At 47.7% G+C, this 20,594-nt stretch overlaps 6 protein-coding genes across 6 annotated transcripts; 5 read left to right on the top strand and 1 right to left on the bottom strand.

Moving 5' to 3' along the window:
* Positions 1 to 218: 218 nt before the first annotated feature.
* On the top strand, positions 219 to 2,354 carry TERG_07046 (uncharacterized protein; the record flags this gene model as incomplete). The annotated part of the gene is made up of 6 exons (XM_003232146.1): positions 219 to 325; positions 394 to 428; positions 483 to 552; positions 611 to 778; positions 844 to 1,187; positions 1,249 to 2,354. 6 exons carry the CDS (start codon positions 219 to 221, stop codon positions 2,352 to 2,354), a joined length of 1,830 nt encoding a protein of 609 aa, XP_003232194.1.
* Positions 2,355 to 2,855: 501 nt separating this feature from the next.
* On the bottom strand, positions 2,856 to 4,811 carry TERG_07045 (uncharacterized protein; the record flags this gene model as incomplete). The annotated part of the gene is made up of 1 exon (XM_003232145.1): positions 2,856 to 4,811. The coding sequence occupies one exon, from the start codon at positions 4,809 to 4,811 to the stop codon at positions 2,856 to 2,858; it is 1,956 nt and encodes a 651-aa protein (XP_003232193.1).
* A 555-nt stretch (positions 4,812 to 5,366) lies between these two features.
* On the top strand, positions 5,367 to 7,211 carry TERG_07044 (uncharacterized protein; the record flags this gene model as incomplete). Its single annotated transcript, XM_047748706.1, has 5 exons — positions 5,367 to 5,438; positions 5,494 to 5,699; positions 5,789 to 6,227; positions 6,295 to 6,842; positions 6,905 to 7,211. 5 exons carry the CDS (start codon positions 5,367 to 5,369, stop codon positions 7,209 to 7,211), a joined length of 1,572 nt encoding a protein of 523 aa, XP_047604694.1.
* A 3,480-nt stretch (positions 7,212 to 10,691) lies between these two features.
* TERG_07042 (uncharacterized protein) lies at positions 10,692 to 12,807 on the top strand (the record flags this gene model as incomplete). Its single annotated transcript, XM_003232142.1, has 2 exons — positions 10,692 to 12,189; positions 12,254 to 12,807. The coding sequence occupies 2 exons, from the start codon at positions 10,692 to 10,694 to the stop codon at positions 12,805 to 12,807; spliced, it is 2,052 nt and encodes a 683-aa protein (XP_003232190.1).
* Positions 12,808 to 14,578: 1,771 nt separating this feature from the next.
* Positions 14,579 to 17,590, top strand: TERG_07041 (uncharacterized protein; the record flags this gene model as incomplete). The annotated part of the gene is made up of 1 exon (XM_003232141.1): positions 14,579 to 17,590. One exon carries the CDS (start codon positions 14,579 to 14,581, stop codon positions 17,588 to 17,590), a length of 3,012 nt encoding a protein of 1,003 aa, XP_003232189.1.
* A 1,083-nt stretch (positions 17,591 to 18,673) lies between these two features.
* Positions 18,674 to 20,571, top strand: TERG_07040 (uncharacterized protein; the record flags this gene model as incomplete). The annotated part of the gene is made up of 5 exons (XM_003232140.1): positions 18,674 to 18,826; positions 18,890 to 19,059; positions 19,110 to 19,268; positions 19,321 to 19,465; positions 19,516 to 20,571. The coding sequence occupies 5 exons, from the start codon at positions 18,674 to 18,676 to the stop codon at positions 20,569 to 20,571; spliced, it is 1,683 nt and encodes a 560-aa protein (XP_003232188.1).
* Positions 20,572 to 20,594: the final 23 nt, after the last annotated feature.

The following is a 20,594-nucleotide window of genomic DNA, read 5'->3' as shown; positions in this document are numbered from 1 at the left end:
TGGTGTCGTGATTGAGATGTTGAAGCTGTGAAAAAGCAGAAAAAAGGAGAAAATCTGAATAGGGCAACTAAAGTTTGGGTGATAACTAGTGCCGGTCACAACCACCACCACCACCACAACGGTAACTGCAACGACGACGACGACGCACACACACACAGACAACGAGACGTGACAGCAGCAGTCATCGAGACTGTGAGTGACTCTGGCGGCGCGGAGTCATGCCCTCAGACAGCAGACTGGCGAGGATGGACTTAGCCTTCGACTCGCCCGGCGATCCCCCAGGCATCACAGCCTTGTTCCTGATCCGCTTTGACATCAGAGCCGGGTAAAGCCCCCAGTTGTTCTCTGCTGCCTTTTCTGCTTCTCTAGCTAATTACAAGGGTTTAACGGTAGATATACGATTGCCTGGAAGAAGACGGCTTCAGAGAGTACGTTTGACCCTCCCCTTGCCGCAGCGTTCACTCCTGACGGACGACCTCCAGTTGTACTTGACAATGCGGTGGAATTCAAATCTCTACCCTCCGGCGCACACAACGTCAAGGAGGACCTAGTGTAGGTGTTTCGCCCCTGGAGGAGGATAGGCTGCTAGTCGAATGCTTATATCGGGTAGATACTTCGTCCATGATCGATACATAGGCCTCAGCGCCTTTATCAACCAACCCGCGGGGGAGGCGGAGCGCAATGCGATTATGCTCTCAGTAGGGATACTTGCGCCTCTTAGCCATGGCAGGCTCGGGAGAAGCTGGAAGCACGCTGCAGGTCTCAAAGAACTTGCCATGTATGCCTTTTCATTGCTCTTTCAGACTTTGTTCTGATGGCTACTCCTTGCTGACCTTGTGATAGACAACTAGCAGCCGACCCGGACGAAACTCAGCCATTGGCTAGCTACTGGGACAAGCACCAATTGAGAGACAGCGAGGGCAGTTCACCGCCCGAGTCGCCATTAGAATCCATGTCCTATCCTAAACCAACCTCCGTGCCGCCTGCCAAACGTCGACAGCGTGCTCTAAGTGATGCGACTGCGCTTATATCAAGTCGCACACTTCCGTCATACCACCCTGCATTGACTCTGCCGGACTTCCTAGACACATTCGGGCCCTTGATATTCCCTTTATATCGGGCAGCGCTCTTGCGGAAACGCATAGTCTTCCTTGGTGATGCTCCGGTCGAGTCATCTTGTAATTTTAGTACGTTTACCCTTTGAAGATACTCACGCTCGAGAGTGACAAGTGAACTAACTTCAATCAGTATATAACATATCCCTACTATCATCTCTTCCTCAGAACTTGCTACCCCTCCTTCCCTCCACCAAAGATATACCCAGTTTCCGACCACGACCTCTATTCAATATTGGCATACACGACATGGCCCAGCTCTCCGCCCTGTCCAGCACTGATCCATGCTGGATAGCTTGTTCCAGTGACCGCGTTCTCGGGCTACGGCCAGAACTTTACGACGTACTCGTTACCCTTCCACCAAACTATTCCAGGCAAGCACCTGAAAGAGTATACCCCAAAATGTCCCTTTCCCCTCCAGCTGCTGCAGGTCAGCAGAAGGACCCAAAAGCGAAATCTACTCCCATAAAAGCTACACAACGAGACAACCGTCGATTCATAACGTTACGAGATGGGCTCAGAGAGTTTTCGCGGCTAGGCGAGATATCTGGTCCTGACAGAGAAGACTCAGATAACGCGTCCACTTTCTCATCAAGTTCCCTGGTTGAACCGATCTCCTGGCCTTTACTAGCATATACATCTTTCATATGGTGGGCATCTGCTGGTGAAAAAGGCGCAGGACCATCCGATGAAGAGGCAGAACAAGATGCAGAACTTCTCCAGATATCCAGTGACGACACGGAGGTTGTAGACGACCATTCAAACCCGAATTCGCTTCGCCGTCGAGGGTCAATGGTCATTCCAGATGCCAATAATACGTCTCAGGAAATAGCTTTAATAACTTACTTCAGACGATTGACCACCCACATATTCACTATCTTATTCGACATCATCACTCGCCAGACTGAAGAAGACTTGGACGAGTCTCCCGACCTCAGCAACCAGAGCGAAACGTCCTCACTTCGCCGCTACCGCGACAATGAGGGCGAAGAGCATGAGGATGATGAGCAGAACTCTTCTACGCTTGTAGGCGAACATGATGATCAGCCGCTCTTGCGTACGCCAGACGAAGAAGAAGGCGTTATCACAATCACTTCCTCGGATATAACTAACATGGGCCTTGATGCCTGGAGTCATGCCGATAAAGTCTTCGTTGTAGAGCTAGTGAATGTATGGTGGGGGCGGAAGGCGCAGGTTGAGGGATCTCATATCCAATGCTGTGGTGTAAGAATCATATAACTAGGTGGAAAGTCTTGTATAGTTTGGTATATTTACTTATGATGCATATCAACTATTACTTTCAGAGCATATCCCTTGTTATATACTCCTTTCATGTAGCCTTAATGTTGACCAAAATGGTGAAGTTATCGCAGAGATATGAAATAACATATTGACTATAGGATAGATTTAAGAAAAAACTAATCTATCAAGGCCTATATACTCCTATAACTCCAATTTTGTCCGGCGAGATAGAACGCTAGATAAGAAGAACGGGCTCGAAAATAGTTGGAACAAGTTAGGTCATGGCATATGCATCGTAAAAAGGGGTAAAATGAATTATGAATGCAACGCTATGAGTGAGGTGGAAAGACATAAAAAACTAAACCATTAAAAGGGGTTCTAATATAATGCACTTGCTGCAATGCGGGAGCATGGACAGGGGATAAAAATTCGGATAAAACCCTCGAGATATAAAGAAATTGGACTCCAAAGGCTACTAACGCCTTTGGATACTAAACTCTAGTATCCATGGCCGGCAGCAGAAAGCCCACGGCGGCCAGGTTTGGCACGGTTGACCGTACCTTCAGCTCTTGATAGGCTTCTTACTCCATTGCTGGGCGTTGAGGCTCCACTGACGACACGGGGACGATGGCTCGCATCGTTTGCGCTGGCAGACCGTTTAAGGGCGCTTTGTGTACGGCCACGTCGTGCTCGAATCTGAGCCAGGGCCTCTTCACGACTAATGGGAGTACCGGGAAGTTTTGCAGATAAATCGGTTGACGGTTTTTCGGAATTGAGCGGGACCGTCTTTGTGGTTGTAATTGTTTCAACCTCAGCTGTGGTATTGTTTTGACGCTGGCGTTGTTCCAAGGGGAGAGGCGTCACGTAGCGTTTCCGAGGGTTTGTATCAGCAGGCTGCTCTTGGATACGCGATCGTGAAGATGGAGGTTGATTATGAGAGGTCTCTAATGCCGCAACTGATGGTGGCTCTTGATTTCTCTTCTTTGGTTCTCCCAGGTTTGGAGCCGGAATGGGTTCGTCACGAAGCGATCGCCTTAGATTCGGAGGTGGATCTGCATGATTTACTGGAGGACGATTATTTGGCTGTTCACGTCGCATTGTCTCTGCTTTGCGTACTGGGGACGGAACTGTTTTGAAAGTCCCGGTATCTGGACAGAAGACAACATCAGGTTCAACGGGGGAACCATCGCTTGCTGGGTCAGGTTCAGGACAGTCAACGTTATCATCCTCTGGAGTGGGAGATCGTTGAGCTATCTGTAACTGCGGCGACGGCTTCCTGGCAGGCGATGGACTGGGTATATTTGCAACTGCCTTTTTCTGTTGATTCTCAGCAGGACTTATCTTTTCCCAACCCAAGTCGTGCACATATTTAACCCCTTGTCGTTCCGCAATCCTGCAAGAGCACCTTTTAAATTGACATTCCAGCTTCAAGAAGTCAATCATATCCTCTGCCCGTCTTCGCATTAGCTTCTCCCAACGTAGATCCTCCTCAAGCTCTAGTATTATTTCTCTTTCGTTATCAATTAGCTTCAAAGGCTCATCCTCCTGCTCAACTGGTACCATGTCGTGGCCAGGCGTTAATTTTGTGGGTGATGTCAAGCTAGACCGGAAGTCAGGTTGGTGTTGGGCGCTCTTTTTCCGGACTGGTGACATTTGGTCCCTTGAATCAGGCTGACCACGCTTTTTCCCTCTCAACGCCGGGCTTCCTGACATGAGATTTATGCTTGACCTCTGGACTCTGCTTCTTGGTGTTTCTCCTCGCATCATTTCCGCTTGCGCCTCGAGAATATCTGACTGGTTATCCGTCTCGAAGGCCTTGATCTGTTCCTTTAGCACTTCATTTTCCTCTGTCAAACCTGCCAAAGCATACGCGCGTTCAAATGCCTCTTGTCTAGCTTTGTCCTTGGCTTCTCGTTCAGCCTTGACCTCATCCTTGAGGTTCTTGATCTCTCCTCGGGAGGACTTCAATTCCTCTTGTGCCTTGACCAAATTGGAGCCGGCACGAAACGCTTCCTTCCTGGCACGCCGTATCTCTTTTTCGAACAGTGTTCGCTCTTGTGACTGTCGTTCTTTGAAGGTGTGTAGCTCCTCGAGTAATGACTCGAGTCGTTCACTCACTCGTCTTTCCCGTTGCCTTGCCTCGTTCAACTCCTCAGTTGTTGCTTTCAATGCTTCTTCGGCTTCCTCGCGGCCCAATATCGCTCTTTGCAAAGCGGCATGTGTGGTCGATGACAATGGCAGCGGCGCGGGGCTGCTGGGGCTCGCAAGTTTGTTGAGAAACGCAACTTTAGACTGGACATCGACAGAGTGCTTGTCCGATTTGGATTGCAGATACGCTAGATCCGAAGACACTGGGGATGCTCTGTTCATTGTCTGCTGGTTGATGCGACGCGGTGATAGTGGATGAAGGGGCGAGCCCGTTTCTCGAGTGTACTTCAGCGACGACGACTCCATGGCGCATTGACTGTCTCCTGGGAAGCAGGTTGTATGTCACTCCTTGAAGTTATGTCCTACCTCGCTGTCGACGGTGTCTCCTGTCAGTCGTCTGTCTGTCCAATGTGTGGTGTGTAATGATGTGATGTCTAGGTGTCTGTGTGTTTCTTGGATCCTTGTTTATTTCGTAAAAAGAAAAGTTTTGTTGCTCCGAGCAACGCGTATTATGTAATAATAATATCACGTGAGTGCTTATATCCATGGATGACTGGAGGTCGGAAAGGCTCTTTTTCAACGACGACGACGCCAGGAGAGAAGAAGACGGAGGATAAGATGATAGAGACAGCGGTCAACCACTTGTGCTGATTTTTGATGCTATGAGTTCTGGTTTTTTTTGCCGTGGTAGGCTCGAGAAGTGCTCTATAACCTGCATACCTGTGTGCCAGGACAAAATAAACCACAAGCGAGTAAATTATCTCCACAAACTGCTGAAGATCGCAACTTCGGCTCCTTCAGCTTTTGCATATTTATAATCGAGAGCTCTCCCGGTGTAAAGGAGCAATAAATGACAAAAAAATGCATGAGATAATTACCCTCCAGCTTGGACAGCGCAGTAATTATGTGGCTACCCATTTCTGGAATGCCCAGGTACGAGCTCCGATGGCCCCGCGATTGGGCTGGGTGGCAAGCTGATTGATATTAGGAATCATATTTTACATATTCGGAGAATGAACAGTCACCAGTTAATCATGATATCCATTTTCGTGGAGGTATAGGGGCTGATGGGACAGAGACGTTCACTCCCCGTACTCTTATCTACGACCTGAAGGGTGGATTTGGCACACTGCGCAAGTACAATGCTCTATATCAACTTGAGGAAGATCAACCTGGCCTGGATAGCGGGCTTTGGTGAGTAATATAAATGATAACTGAAACTGAATTATCGCATTTTCCTTCTTGTCTTTTATAGTTGACGTCCTAACATAGTGACGACATAGGGACACAAGCGGAGTCTTGCAGCAGCAGCCTAAGATACCGCAGATTGAATATCAAAGATGCCTCGATATGGGGCTCCCGGTTCCTGAGTTGACTGCAGAAACCGTTAGATACTGGTCCGACTTCAACCGTGTGTTTTACAGCCCACGCTCTATCCAGCAAATCAATGAGTACGACCTTGGTTCCCAGCTGATGCCGTTTGAGGACTGGTCCACGGGGCAGAGTCTTTTTTCCGACCTGGACAGAGAACATGACCTACTGGACCGTGATTTACGGCCTTTTGCGGAAGAATGTGACCAGTTAAAGGGGATTCAGATTTTTTCCGGAGTGAACGATGCATGGGGTGGTTTCACGGCAAGTTATGTAGGCCGCCTGAAAGATGAGTACGGAAGCAAGAGTATTTGGACATGGGCTCTAAATGATTCATCCAGCCCACAACGAGTAAGTCGGCCGCTCCTGTTTCATTCTTACCATGGCTTCGAATCGTATTCTAACTTCCGAGAACAAGGAAAAACGTAAGCTTGCCTCTGCGAACCTAGCAAGGTCAGTGAGCGAGATAGGCAGTCAAGTCACAGCTTTCATACCCATTGCAGACCTGCCAAGCAGGATAGCGCCCTATGTGAAGCCAGACCTGCGCCATACATGGTACTCATCGGCCCTGATATCTTTGGCGCTCGAGAGTATCAGCCTTCCCACTCGACTAAGAGGGCATGAAGCGCTCGACCTCTGGGAAATAGCTTCCCGAGATTCACGGAACATATATCATCTCGAATCCACCGTAGGCACACAGGAGTTATCTGGTTTTGCTACCGATAGGGGGGGTTCAGGACAGGACATATCTGGATCTGGAGTCAGTCATGGCCATGATGATGACGATGATGGACACCAAGAAAAGCTGAAACAGTTTGATGTTGAACTCTCTCCACGCGGTCTTGCATCAACCCATGACAGCAGGGTGTTCCATCAACTCTCGGTTAGAAGAGACAGAACTAGTGATAAGTCTAGTTCTTCAAGCAATACAGCGCCACCTGTAAATACGAGCTCCAAGACCCAGAGGTAAGTCTTTGTAACCATCCCATCACCCTCAGTTTCTTCGCAGCAAAACTGCAGGGAGATAGGGAGGCCGAGAACTTTCGAAACAGTACTAAAACAGTTGCTAGCTTCGATACACAACTAGAATACCCAGTACTAGACTCCTTCCCCCGTGACTTAGTCGCGGGCCAAGGGCCACCAGGGTCAACGCTCAAGGTCGATGCGGCGCTATCTATATCCTCACAAGCAAGAGGATATCTCAAAGATTTGCAGCAGTCGATGGGGATCTACGTCCCCTTTGACCAACGCGAAGAATTATCGAATTGCCTAACTACGCTATCTGAGGCTTATATTGATGGATGGGAGAGCGATAGTGATTCTGGTGACGATTGAGACAGTCTCCGTCTGGTGTTAATTAATTCTTCACGAGATCAACACTTGCTGAACATCTTCCCCCACACCCCCTGATCTGCAATAAGGTTCAATGAAGCCCCAGAAATCCCTGGAAGGCAACATGTGTGATGGCACAGACGACTCTACCACCGCTCGCTGCTTGCCACCTGAATGCAGCCAAAGCCGACTCTGTGCCTTCCAACATATTATTCCAGAATCGAACCACACTCCTAGACGCTGATGAGAGAGGATTGATATCTTTATGAAGAAGAAGAAGAAGAAGCAGATGAGAATGCCGATGTTTCTCGGGTTTTTCCTTTAAGCTTCTGCTCTCCACACAAGGATCGCCCTTTTTTTTCAGGTACGGTGGCATATTTTCAACAGTCATTTTTTCATCTCCGCAAAGAAGGTACCAGCCAATAAGAGGCTCCAAATCGCTAACCGACCCATCCCACCATCACTGTTTATTTTTCTTTTCTATATTTTCTTTCCTGTCTATTTGCATCTGTCTCTCCACTAATCTCCACCAGCGCATGTTCCCCAGATCCAGCCACGAGAACAACACTTTTCATGGAAGTCCCTTCGTATACCACGGTGCATACAGCATGCTTAGAACAGCGAAATGGTCTGATATAAGTGGCGAGGCGCTCTTTACACAGTCTAGCCAGGAAGGAGTCGTGCAGTGCCTGCATCAGTTAGACGACTTGACGGCCCAGCATTCAATTCGGGTACTCCGTAATGAGTTCCATGTTGGACAGAATGGTATTCAACAATAAAAGATATTGAGGCCGGAAAAAAGTAAAGTTGCCGCCAAGGAGAAGGTGCTGTTAATTCAGAAGAGTAGACTGGCACACCAATGGTGATAGCACAGCGGTTGCATAGAGAGCAAGTGTGCGTCGCTGCACAGGAATGCTCGGTCCATTCTTGATAGCATCGAGGGCTTCAATCCTTCAAAAGATGCCTTCGTCTCTTTGATTTCGAAAGCGAAGATTTCTCGTGGCTGAACCAAAAAGCAATTGATGGCGGGCTTGTCTCACAAGTTAGAATCCGGCTTTGCCACTTGCAGCACACTCTGGGAATGCTGCCATTGTTCACACCTACCTGCTTTGAGCATTGTGAGAGGATTCCGATACTGCCTGAAGGCAGTGACAGTTGTCTGCTGCAAGGACTATCGCTCGATATCCAGGATGACATCTTGTATCGACAGTTTGTGAAAGTATGTATGCATTTCCTGACAGGAACTTTCCGGCAAACTTCAGGAACGCAAGATGCGGAGTTGGTACATCATCCAAATGTAACTGCCATGCCCTATGCTTTGGTATACATACACATAACACTGATCTGACGATCCGATAATTAGGCCTCAGATTTGTTGTGGATGCGGAGCTGATCTCTAAGCTGGTTTTCTACCTCTATTATCCCGCTCGGGCCGAGTGAAATCCGAGGCCGGCAGAGGCTACAGGGCAATAGGCCACCATCATAGGGGAGAATAATGTTCGGGCCCTTCGGGATAATCCCGCTTGCCTCAATGAGCTGGCCAAGGTACGGAAACCTTGGAATGCTTTTCTCGGATATCGAATAACATGCATACACCCGGGAATATATGCGTACATAACTACCAAGATGAACCCGCTTACATTAGTCTTCTATCATTGCTTCAGGCATGGGCAAGCGATGCAGCCATGCCATAGTGTGCCTCTTGCTCTGCTACAAGGCAGTCTGAGATAGCCAATGAGATTAGCTTGCAGCAGGAGTCGTACAGGTATCAGCAGCGTCTCTACTTCCCGCATCCCATACAGACGACTTTCTTATCTACTCTCGGAGTGCATAGTTACATGATACGTGTCCTGGTACTCCGTATGTCAGACTACGTGCAATAACTATAAACGCAAACATCCAGGCCGGGAAGACTCGCCTTGAAATTGACAGGGGGTGACACTTTGAATCCAGAGACGTGGTCTCCAACAATTTCCACTCTTCGATCTGGGAACTTTAGGCCCAGGTTACGGAAAGTTCTCTAGTTATCTGGTTGAACCTGAAATTCGAAGTGATGCGATGTCGCTCCTGGCACCGCAATGACATCTTCTTCATCCACATAGCGGATGAGATCTGCGCTTACTGCCCCTTGATATTAGTCGGATTGCTTAATAGTGGTTAATTGCTCAGAGTTAATAATACGGAGTAACTGAACGAACTTTGCTCCCACGCCCCGCCAGTTAACTAACTTAGTAAGTTTTTGAAACATCAACCACCTTGCCTGATCTTCCAATGTTCAGAGCCGATATATTGGATTATCATCATTATCGGCGTGGAGGCCCTCATCTGCCTATGCTGGGCCAGGTCCGCCCAACAACCGTCCCCACCGATAAGCATGAGCCATGGTGGCGTTTTGTGCCTGCTGTTACCAAAATCATAACAGCAACCATAAAAATAAATAAACCCACTTCTCGATATTTTTGGGTTTACCAGGCAAGCCTTACCACGGGACTGGAGGGACGAAGCGCTGGCTGAGAAATATGAGTCCATGCATCAAGTTCTACGAATCGTGTCCGTTCGTACTGCATATTCTAGTTACCGCCCACCGAATATCCAGAGAGCTAAAAGAACATTTGCCTCTCCATCAACGTACCAGTTGGAGCCAGGATTTCCCACAGCTCCACTGGAATGTCACCTTTGGCCAGAAACAAACTCCCCGGATGGCGTGTTTCGATCTGATTATCTACTAGATAATACGCAGCAAAAGAATCGATATGTTTTACAATTCTTGAGAGCTACATGACTGGATTTTTGCTTCATTCCTGGGGATACTATCGCTGAGAAGGTTCACTTATTGATAGCCTCAGAATTGGAGAAGAGGGTGCTGAAAGTATATGCCGGTATATAAACATCGGGTCAAAGCCAATTCCTGTTAACTTCAGCTAATTAAGGTACAATACAGGTAAAATGAGAAGTTTAGAAGAGTGGGAAAGTTGAGCCTTGAGGGTGAGGATGCACAAGGATTCCTGATCCTTGCAATTTCTCTTGAAGCGGATATCTTTTGAGGACTGAGGTGCACGATGCAGCCATGCACATTGCTAGGACTCCCCTGCAGTTGTTTAGGTTACACGATATCTCGGTACAATATATTTTCTTTTCCTTGCCGGACCAAATCGACACTGGTCTCCGGCATGGTGCTAGAAACCTTGATTAATCAAGTTACCCATGGTGTGTTTTATCTAGGCCCGAATGATATTCATCACTCCTCACGATAGATGCCCACTTGGGGTGCATATAAGCCCCATGCGCTCCCTACATTCTCCTTTCCTCTCTTTTTTTATACCCAGGTGTCGTGGAAGTCATAGTGGGCATCGAGGAACTCCTTCGCTACGGTTCCTTAATTCCACTCCTTTCATTTATTTTATTTTATGTTTATCTAATTTTTTTTATTGTGCTTCCCACGCATCGGAATTGCTGTCATAACTTTCATTATTGTGATTCGAGATGAAGTCAGCCCTTGTTTGGCTGCCATTGGCAAATGTTGCCTTTGGTGCTGCCATCAAGCGCCATGAATATGGAGGTGGTTATGGAGGAGGCTATCCGGGTGGCTCTCCCGGTGGCCCTCCCGGTGGCTTTCCAGGCGGCTTTCCAAGCTTTCCAGGGCATGGAGGGGGTCTCCCTAGTTGGCCTCAAGAACCAAGTGAACCTTCTGAGCCTCAAGAGCCAGGTTGGCCCACCTGGCCTAATGACCCCTCAGAACCAATTGATACTCTGACACTCCCTTTTCCCCCATTGCCGACATATCCTCCAAGCACTCCGGTTCCCCCCTCAACAGAAACCCCCATTCCAACGCAGCCTACCTCTCCTACTGAAACAGACTTCCCTGAGCCAACGTTTCCTACCGGAACAGACTTCCCCGAGCCAACGTTTCCCACCGGCACAGAGACTCCAGCTCCAACGCAGCCAACCTCTCCTACTGGAACAGAGACTCCAATCCCAACTGGCACTCCAATTCCAACCTCTACTGGCACTGTTAATCCTACTGAGACCACAACCTGTGAGCCTACGGATACTCCAGTTCCTACCCAGCCAACTTCTCCTACCGGAACAGAGACTCCAATTCCCACTCAACCAACATCTCCAACTGGAACAGAGATCCCAATTCCAACTGGTACTCCAATCCCAACCTCCACTGGCACTGTAAGCCCGACAGGGACCTCAGACACTACAACCTGTGAGCCAACGGAGACTCCAATTCCAACACAGCCTACAGGAACTGGGACTGAAACTCCTATCCCAACAGGGCCAACTTCTCCCACTGGAACCGAGATTCCTATTCCAACACTGCCAACTCCTACTGGAACGGAGATTCCAATTCCTACTCAGCCAACGGGCACGGGAACTGGGATTCCTATTCCTACTCAACCAACAGGAACAGAGACTCCTATTCCAACACAGCCTACAGGAACCGAAATCCCTATTCCTACCCAACCTACGGGTACTGGAACGGAAACTCCTGTTCCTACTTGGCCGACGGGCACGGGAACTGAGATTCCTATTCCTACTCAACCAACAGGAACAGAGACTCCAATTCCAACTGAGCCAACGGGTACTGAGACTCCCGTGCCTACTCAACCCACAGGCACCGAGACTCCCATTCCAACGCAACCAACAGGAACTGAGACGCCTATTCCTACGCAGCCAACAGGCACTGGAACTGAGACTACTATTCCAACTGAGCCAACGGGTACTGAGACTCCCGTGCCTACTCAACCCACAGGCACCGAGACTCCCATTCCAACGCAACCAACAGGAACTGAGACGCCTATTCCTACGCAGCCAACAGGCACTGGAACTGAGACTACTATTCCAACTGAGCCAACAGGCACCGAGACTCCCGTGCCAACTTACCCAACATATCCTACTGGAACGGAGACACCTGTCCCGACATCAACAATTACTCTGACAACGACTGAGACATACACCAGCACCAGCCGCCCAGGTAAGTTGAAATACTTACATAAACGTTTAGTTAATCTTGTACCGGATGCACTAACATATATTAGTTACTACGGAGACACACACTAGCGGAACCGAGACGTTTACCTCGACTAGGACTGAGACTAGCACTTTGACCTACACTCATGCAACAACAACCGAGACTGTGGTTCCTGTCCCACCATCTCCAACCGGCACTGTTGTACCTCAACCACCCCAGAGTCCACCCCCGCAGAGTCCTCCATACCCAACTGGAACTGGTGTTCCCCCACCTCCTCCAGGGAGCACTGGAGTTCCTCCACCAGTTCCTCCACCCTCTTCATCGGAGACTCCAGTCCCGTCTGAAACCCCGGTTCCATCACAATCCACTGGCACTGTTCCTCAGCCATCTCAAAGCCAGCCACCATCCTACCCATCACTGCCACCCTCATCAACTGAGACTGGCGTTCCTTCCGCACCGCCATCAGAAACTACTACTGGTGGTACCAACCCAACGCAACAGCCAAGCCCAACAAGCCCAACTCCAGTTATACCACCAGTATACACTGGTATGGCCACGCGTACTAAAGGTACTGGGGTTTCTGTCCTGATGGTTATCGGTGCTGCTATGATGTTGGCATGAGCCACGTTCCCTTGAATTCTACATGTTCAATTTTTCTCCGTTCTAATTGATCAGACGCTCTTTTATTTCAACCATACATGCCACCCACTTGGCTATTTTATTTTTAATCTCATAATTGACAGTAGTAATTGGGGGCGAGCATGGCGGAATAACAAACAATTGGAATAATAAAATCTCGTATACCTTTCCCTCTTCCATGTAATTTGGGCCTGTGAATAGGTTTAGATTGTAAAAACTTGCAGATACATGCTCCTCACTTAGAGGCACATTTTTCTTTTCCCTCTCTGATAACACTGCTCTAGAGAGCACACCTCATTTTTTTTTTTTAATGTCAATCTATGCTTGTAACTATGTACAGTGCTCATTGGAATCCCAATTTTGGTGGCCTGGTGTAAACACGAGAGGTCAGTGGTCTCATTACGAGGGCTCGTGGATACTAAAGCATGATAAACCGTGTCATCTACACCTGGTGAGGGAGAAAAGTCATCTCGGGAAGTACTAATTTCGAAAACAACGTGTGTGATGTGAGCCAAACCCCTCCTTTTATCACACCATCTGCATATGGATACGGTACTACTTGACACAACGTTGCTGGTGATGCAGAGTGCAGAAACATCAGTTACTGCCAGCCTGTGCTGTGTGAGGGAGCATGCCCACGGTCTAGACAATCTCTAAGTACTTTCAGCAGCTGTATGCTATCCGATGCAAAGTACAATACGTGGTAGTATGTTACGTTGTGGAGCGTAGGAAACATCCTGTCATCGAGAAGTCTCGCCAAACTGCTGCCGAATTGAACTAAATTAAACGATGGATGCTTCAGTAGTTATTCATATTGTAAATAGGGTATTTTTCACATCCAAAGACAGCATAAAGGGCTGAAAGGCTTCCTTTATGCAGGATGGACGGAATAAGAGCATTAGATATTGTTTCTGCCTGATCGCAAAGAAAGTATTAACACTATTGGCACCGTCGATATTCAGGCATACTGGTATTCACGAGAGTGATTCCATGCATGTATAAAGCGAGGTCTCGAACCCCCTTTTCCTTCGCCAACAATGAGTAGCAAGCAACATCTTCACTTCTCTTTGCTTTTCGTTGAAATATTGATTGGAAGGAGGTTGGTGAGTTGCTTGTTTGTCTTGTTTGCTTCTTGAAACTTCGTATTACATAAGCAAAGGGATTAATTATAATCCGTAAAATCCACGTGACACAAACTTGCCAAGAATTTAATGCAAACATGTCGTATCAAGCATGTTTGTCCCCTTTGCACCGACCAAGCTCTCGACATCGCCGAAAGTGCGTTCTAGCTGATGCCAAAGTGTCCTCATCGCGGCTTTCTCTATCTTTCTCTCTGTCATTCGCGGCCAAGGCAGCTAGATTTCATACCATTATACATTCAATTCGAGGATCGGGCGCATAGCATAGACGTGTCCTCTTCTGCTCGTTAGTTTTATTCGCCGCAGCGGCGCTGGTTTATGTTTTAATTTGACCGCAACATCTAGTTTGCCCCCCATCACTGTGATCTGCCAGCCACTCCCACCCTCTCTTGGTTTTCCCTTGATGAAGCAGATAGCAAACCTGTCGCCGTCAGCAAGGCTCTGACTTGTTGTATATATGCTCCTTTCCTACTTCTCATCAAAGGTATGACCCCATTCAACCAGGCCGAGATGCTATTACCTATATCTGAGGCGCATTGTAATAACATCCAATTACATTTTAGGTCTAGATCTGTAGCCTTCCCACTCACTTCTCCTGCGAAGCCATCGTTACAATGGCGCTGCTTGGACGGAGAAGAGCTTCTCTGTTCTATCTAATCGCCGCAGCAGCACTGCTCTTTCTTCTCTCCGTCGCTATCCCCGCAGCCGCGGCAGCCTCTGTTGGTTCTGGTGTCATTGGCATTGATCTTGGAACAGAATATATAAAGGCCGTTCTTGTTAAACCAGGAATACCCCTCGAGATAGTCCTGACCAAGGACTCAAAGAGAAAGGAAGCCGCAGTTGTAGCATTCAAACCTGCTCGCGAATCTAGCCCTACATTCCCCGAACGGTTTTATGGTGGTGACGCTAGTTCACTTGCTGCCAGATTCCCGGACGATGTCTACGCCAACTTGAAGACTTTGCTCGGCGTTCCCGTGGATAGTGGCATCCAAGGCTCCGGATCAGAGAACGAAAACTTGGTTGAGATGTATAGGCAGCGCTACCCGGCTCTGAAAATTGAAGCTGGATCTGGGGGCCGAGGGACTGTTGGGTTTAGGAGCGCGAAAGTTGGAGCAAATGATGGGAGGGAACCCTTCCTTGTTGAGGAACTGTTGTCTATGCAGCTGAAGCAAGTCAAGGCAAATGCAGAGGCATTGGGTGGAAAGGGGACAAACATTAAAAAGGCAGCCATCACAGTTCCGCCGTTCTATACTGCTGAGGAAAAGCGTAGTGTGGAGTTAGCCGCGGAGTTAGCTGGCCTTGACATCGTCTCCATGGTTAGCGATGGTCTAGCCGTTGGCATTAACTATGCCACCTCCCGCACGTTCCCAAATGTTTCTGACGGAAAGAAGCCTGAGTACCATGTTATTTTCGACATGGGTGCTGGCTCTACTAGCGCAAACGTGCTCCGACTCCAGAGCCGCACTGTTAAGGATGTGGGGAAATTTAACAAAACCGTCCAGGAAATCCACGTCCTCGGGACCGCCTGGGAAAAGACCATGGGTGGTGACATGTTCAACCAGCTAATCGTGGATGATATGGTAGAAAAATTCGTCGCTACAAAAAAGCTTGGAGATGTGACAGCCTCCCAAGTTAGAGCTCACGGAAAGACGATGGCAAAGTTATGGAAGGATGCTGAGCGGGTCCGTCAGGTTTTGAGCGCAAACACTGAAACCACAGCATCTTTTGAGAATCTTTACCAGGAGGATGTCAACTTCAAATACACTCTCACTCGGGCCGAATTTGAAAAAATCACTGAGAAATATGCCAACCAGGTTACTGTTCCACTGACGGAAGCAATTTCCGCGGCGGGCTTGAAGATTAGCGACATTGAATCCGTGATTCTTCACGGTGGTGCCACTCGAACTCCTTTTGTCAAGAAAGCACTTGAAGAATCTACCGATGGAAAAGTCAGAACAAATGTCAATGCCGATGAGGCTGCTGTATTTGGTGCTGCTTTCAAGGCTGCCTCCCTCAGTCCCTCATTCCGCGTCAAGGAGATCCGAACTTATGATACCTCGGGCTACGCTATCAATATGAAATGGAAATCAGGAGACAAAGATAGGCAACAGATTCTTTTCACTCCTTACTCGGAGAGTGGGTCTGTCAAGTACCTGACTGTGAAGAATGTGGAAGATTTTACAATTAAATTTTCCCAAGTCTACACCCGAAATGGCAAGCAGGTCGAAGCCCCCATCCTCGAGGCACAAACAGCGAACTTGACTGCTTCTTCTTCTAAGCTCAGGGATGAATTTGGTTGCTCTCCTGTGAACATTACCACCATGGTGTCTGTCAGATTGAACCCTGTAAACGGACTCCCCGAAGTTGTGGGTGGCAGTGTGAGTTGCGATGTCCAAGTCGAGAAGAAGGGAGTTGTAGAGGATGTCAAGGAATTCTTTGGACTTGGGTCGAAGAAATCTGACCAGGAACCTATCAAGGAGCCTGAGGATGCTATTGACCTCGAGAACACTTCATCATCTACGACTTCGCCAGCAGACAGTACGTCTGCAAGTGCGACGTCCTCGACTGCTTCCTCCAAGGAAACAGACAAGGCTACCAAAGAGCCAAAAGTCCGAATCGAGTCAATCTCAGTTGGCTTTACATCCGCCGTCTTAGGGATACCGCCAATAACGTCAGAGGAGATGAAGCGTATTCAAGATCGCCTTTCCGCGTTTGATGCCTCTGACCTTTCTCGTGTTCGCCGCGAAGAGGCATTCAATGAACTAGAAGCTTTCATTTACAAAGGTCACCATTGGCTTGACGAGGAGACTTTCACCAAGGCTACGACAAAAGATGTCCTGAAGCAATTGGAGGAGAAGCTTTCTATCTTAGGAGAGTGGCTTCATGATGATGGCACCAGTGCCGGAATAGAAGAGCTTAAGGATAAACTGCGTGATTTGAAGGGGATTGTCGACCCAGTAGTTGACCGAAGGAATGAAGGTTTGACTCGCCCCAGAAAGATCGATGCCTTGAGGGGAAGTCTTGACAGCACCAAAATGCTGGTAGAGATTATGGAGAGTCAGATTAAAGCTGAAGAGGAGCTCTTCTCTTCTTCCTTGTCAGCTTATGAGGCGGCTTCTACCGAGGTACCATCTAGCTCGACAAACGAAGACTCATCCTCTCCTTCCACCGCCTCAACGCCAACTAGCACCCCATCTAAGGATTCAAATGGAGACGGCGATCTTGACAAAGATAACTTCGCTGAATCATCATCCACAACACAAACTGCACCCCCAGTCAAACCCACCCTTACTTACTCCCTCTATTCACCTGAGGACCTCTCAGCCGCCGCAAGTCTCCTAAACTCCACCACAAAATGGCTTGAATCTAAACTTGAAGAGCAGAATAAGCTCAGCGAGTTTGAAGACCCGGCACTTACTATCGCTGAAATCGATGCCAAGCTCAAAGAGATCGAAAAGATTCTCTCTAGCATTCTCACCAAACAGAGACGACAAGGCTCCAGCAAATCTAAACCAATCACTAAAAAGAAGGTCAAGAACATGAAATCGCAGTCAAAACCCAAGGCTAAATCGAAGACCAAGGAGACCCCAAAAAGCGAAACAACGAGCGCTAAAGATGAATTGTAATGGTTGTTGATAGATATGGTTTTGGAGCGTTTTTATTTTATCAATTCCGTACCTTGTTAAAATTAGCAGATTTCTGATTATCATTACCTTAGACCTTTTATACTAGCAAAATGATAAAGATAGAAGAACAACCCGTCCACTTCGAATCGTTCAGGTGTGCCTGATGACTAAGCAAGAGGTATTCATGGACCGTGCGGTTGGTTAAGCTTAATTTGACGCGAAAACTTACTTTTTGTTGCTATTTTCTGCGTCGATATTATTAATGTTATCGAACCTCTTCGAAGATCCAACAAGAGCCATCCTCGGCCAGAAGTCCATAACTAGCAGCGGACAGAAACTTCCCGTGATGTCTGCCATTTGAGCCTCCGGATCTACTGGCTGAGAATCAGTCTTGAATTGTTGACGTCAACATACAAACAAATTAACAAGAGCAAGGGTGAGAGCAAGGGGGAATGGCTTAGTGCCTGCGGCCTTTATCCGGAGATTAAAGGCCGTAGTTATGGCGGCTTTTAGCCTCTTTAATTCCGCATGGCAGAAAGAAGCTTATATGGGTTTCATGAATGTACCAGGCCCAAGGATATGTTCCGTTATTGGATCACCCCAGCAACTGTCGTCATTCCTCCCTTCCAAGGGGGAAATGATATTATACCAAGAAACTCACCTCACTCTAGTTCTCTTCTTGTTCGTCCGAATACATTGGATTTCCAGGACCGCCTCGGATCCGCGGGCCGTTGATTTATAATTATATCGAACGTGGTAGACCCACAGGAGCCTAGCTCGATGCTGACAAAACCACGTTATTGCTATCATGGTAAGGGGGTACTTCGTGACGGCATGATAGTAGCTCTTAAAGCTACCAATCATATTTTCGTGTTATGTTGTGTGTGTGAATGAGCCTCTCTATAGATTTTACTCTAGAATTAGACCGTCCTCGGAGACTTTTATTTTACCAGGATTGAAATCATTGAGTCACAGCCATAATGGCGTGGGCTACAAATTGCGCTGGTATTCCGTGGATTGCTTTACATGAACACAAGCCATTTCGTCTTTAAAACAGCTGGGCCTCTACTTATAGTATTTGCAATGGATACCCCAGCACAATCTTCCGTTCCGGCGAGCGGGCAGGCTTCAATTTACTCCATCGAGCGACCCTTAACGAATACTATTGATAACTCTGAAAAAGCCGCTGGTGATGACAGCCATGCAACGATACCATCTCGAGTACATGGATGGAAAGTAAGTAGAACACCCGAAATCTAGTAATATTGGTTTACATTCTAGCTCACATTTCTCCTCCAGTGGTTCCTTGTCTGCTGTGTGCTCTATTCCTCAGCCTTTTTATACGGACTTGATACAACAATTGTGGCCGATGTCCAGGTGCCCATTGTGGAAAGATTTGGGTCTGTGGACAAGCTTAGCTGGCTGGGAACCGGTTTCCCTCTAGGATCAGTCGCAACTATCCTTCCAATGTGAGTTTATTTGAAATATAATTTGCGGATATGTCAGCTAATGTCCAAAGTGGCGCTCTTTATAACATATTTGATATCAAATATGTATACATAATCTCACTCGCTTTGTTTGAAGGTGGGAGTGCTCTTTGTGGAGGTGCCCCGAATATGAACTCGTTAATAGTAGGCCGAGTGATGGCTGGGATCGGCGGGTGTGGAATGTACCTTGGGTATGTCCTAACATTGTTTAAAGCATAATTTTGATACTAACACGCTCTTTAGGGTTCTCAACTACATTGCAATTTTTACCACTCTTCGAAGACGGCCTGTATACATGGGATTGACTGGAATTGTCTGGGGAGCGGGAGCTATACTTGGCCCTGTGATTGGAGGCTCCTTTGCAGACAGCCCCGCGACATGGAGATGGGTAAGTTTCACCCGCCTGGATATATAAACTCCCATCTCTAACAGTTTCAGGCATTCTATATCAACCTAGTTCTTGCTGCCATCACACTACCAGCACTTTTCCTGCTCGTTCCAAGACATAATTCATCTCCAGAAGGCTCTGTGTTCTCGAAGTTTAGGGAACTTGATATCATAGGAATGATTCTTAACGGCGGAGTGTACTTCCTTTGGGTCATGGTTCTTACATTTGCCGGAGTAACATGGAAGTGGAACGATGGACGCATAATTGCCTTATTCGTGCTTTTTGGAGTCACGCTTATTGCATTTATTCTCCAACAATACTTCGCAGTTTTCACCACGCCAGCCCGCCGAGCGTTCCCTGGAACCTTCCTCAAGAGAAGGTCATTGATAATCCTTTACATCAGCACCTGCTGCTCTAACTCGGCATTTTTCGTCGGTGCCTACTATATCCCACTATTTTTCCAGTTCACTCGTGGAGATAGCGCAATTGCTGCCGCCGTTCGCCTCCTACCATTTGTCATGGTCACAATAACGGTGATTATGTCGAGCGGAGCCTTAATGCCAGTTTTCGGTTATTACATGCCGTGGTACTTCATTAGTGGAGTATTCTTGGTTGCCGGATCATCCCTTATGTATACTGTTGATGCCCAGACACCCACCGCAAACATATACGGGTATTCTGTTCTTCTTGCCATCGGAGCCGGAGCAATAGCACAGGCCGCTTACAGCGTTGCTGCAGCGAAGGTTAAAGGGGTTGAAGTTAACCAAGCGGTTACCTTTATAAACCTTGCTCAGCTTGGGGCAACGGTGTTGTGCCTCGCTATCTCTGGCACGATATTCCAGAATTTAGCCCTAAGAAACCTTGAAACTGCCCTCGCTCAATATGGCGACTACTCGAGGGAACAGCTTATTTCCGCAATTGCTGGAGCAAAGAGTGACATTCTCATCCATGGAACACCTGAAGTAAAAGAGGCTGCAATCAGTGCCATTGTCTCTGCGATGAAGAATGTTTATGTATCGCTTATTGGTGCTGGGGGCGTGGTATTAACCACCTCCTTCTTCCTTAAGAGGGAGAAGCTGTTTATGAAAATGGAGGCCGTTGGGTAAATTAATTTTGGTTATTATGATAT

This window comes from Trichophyton rubrum (genome assembly GCF_000151425.1).
Source record: "Trichophyton rubrum CBS 118892 genomic scaffold supercont2.9, whole genome shotgun sequence".
Classification (NCBI taxonomy): domain Eukaryota; kingdom Fungi; phylum Ascomycota; class Eurotiomycetes; order Onygenales; family Arthrodermataceae; genus Trichophyton; species Trichophyton rubrum.
This window is presented reverse-complemented; position numbering and strand designations above follow the sequence as displayed.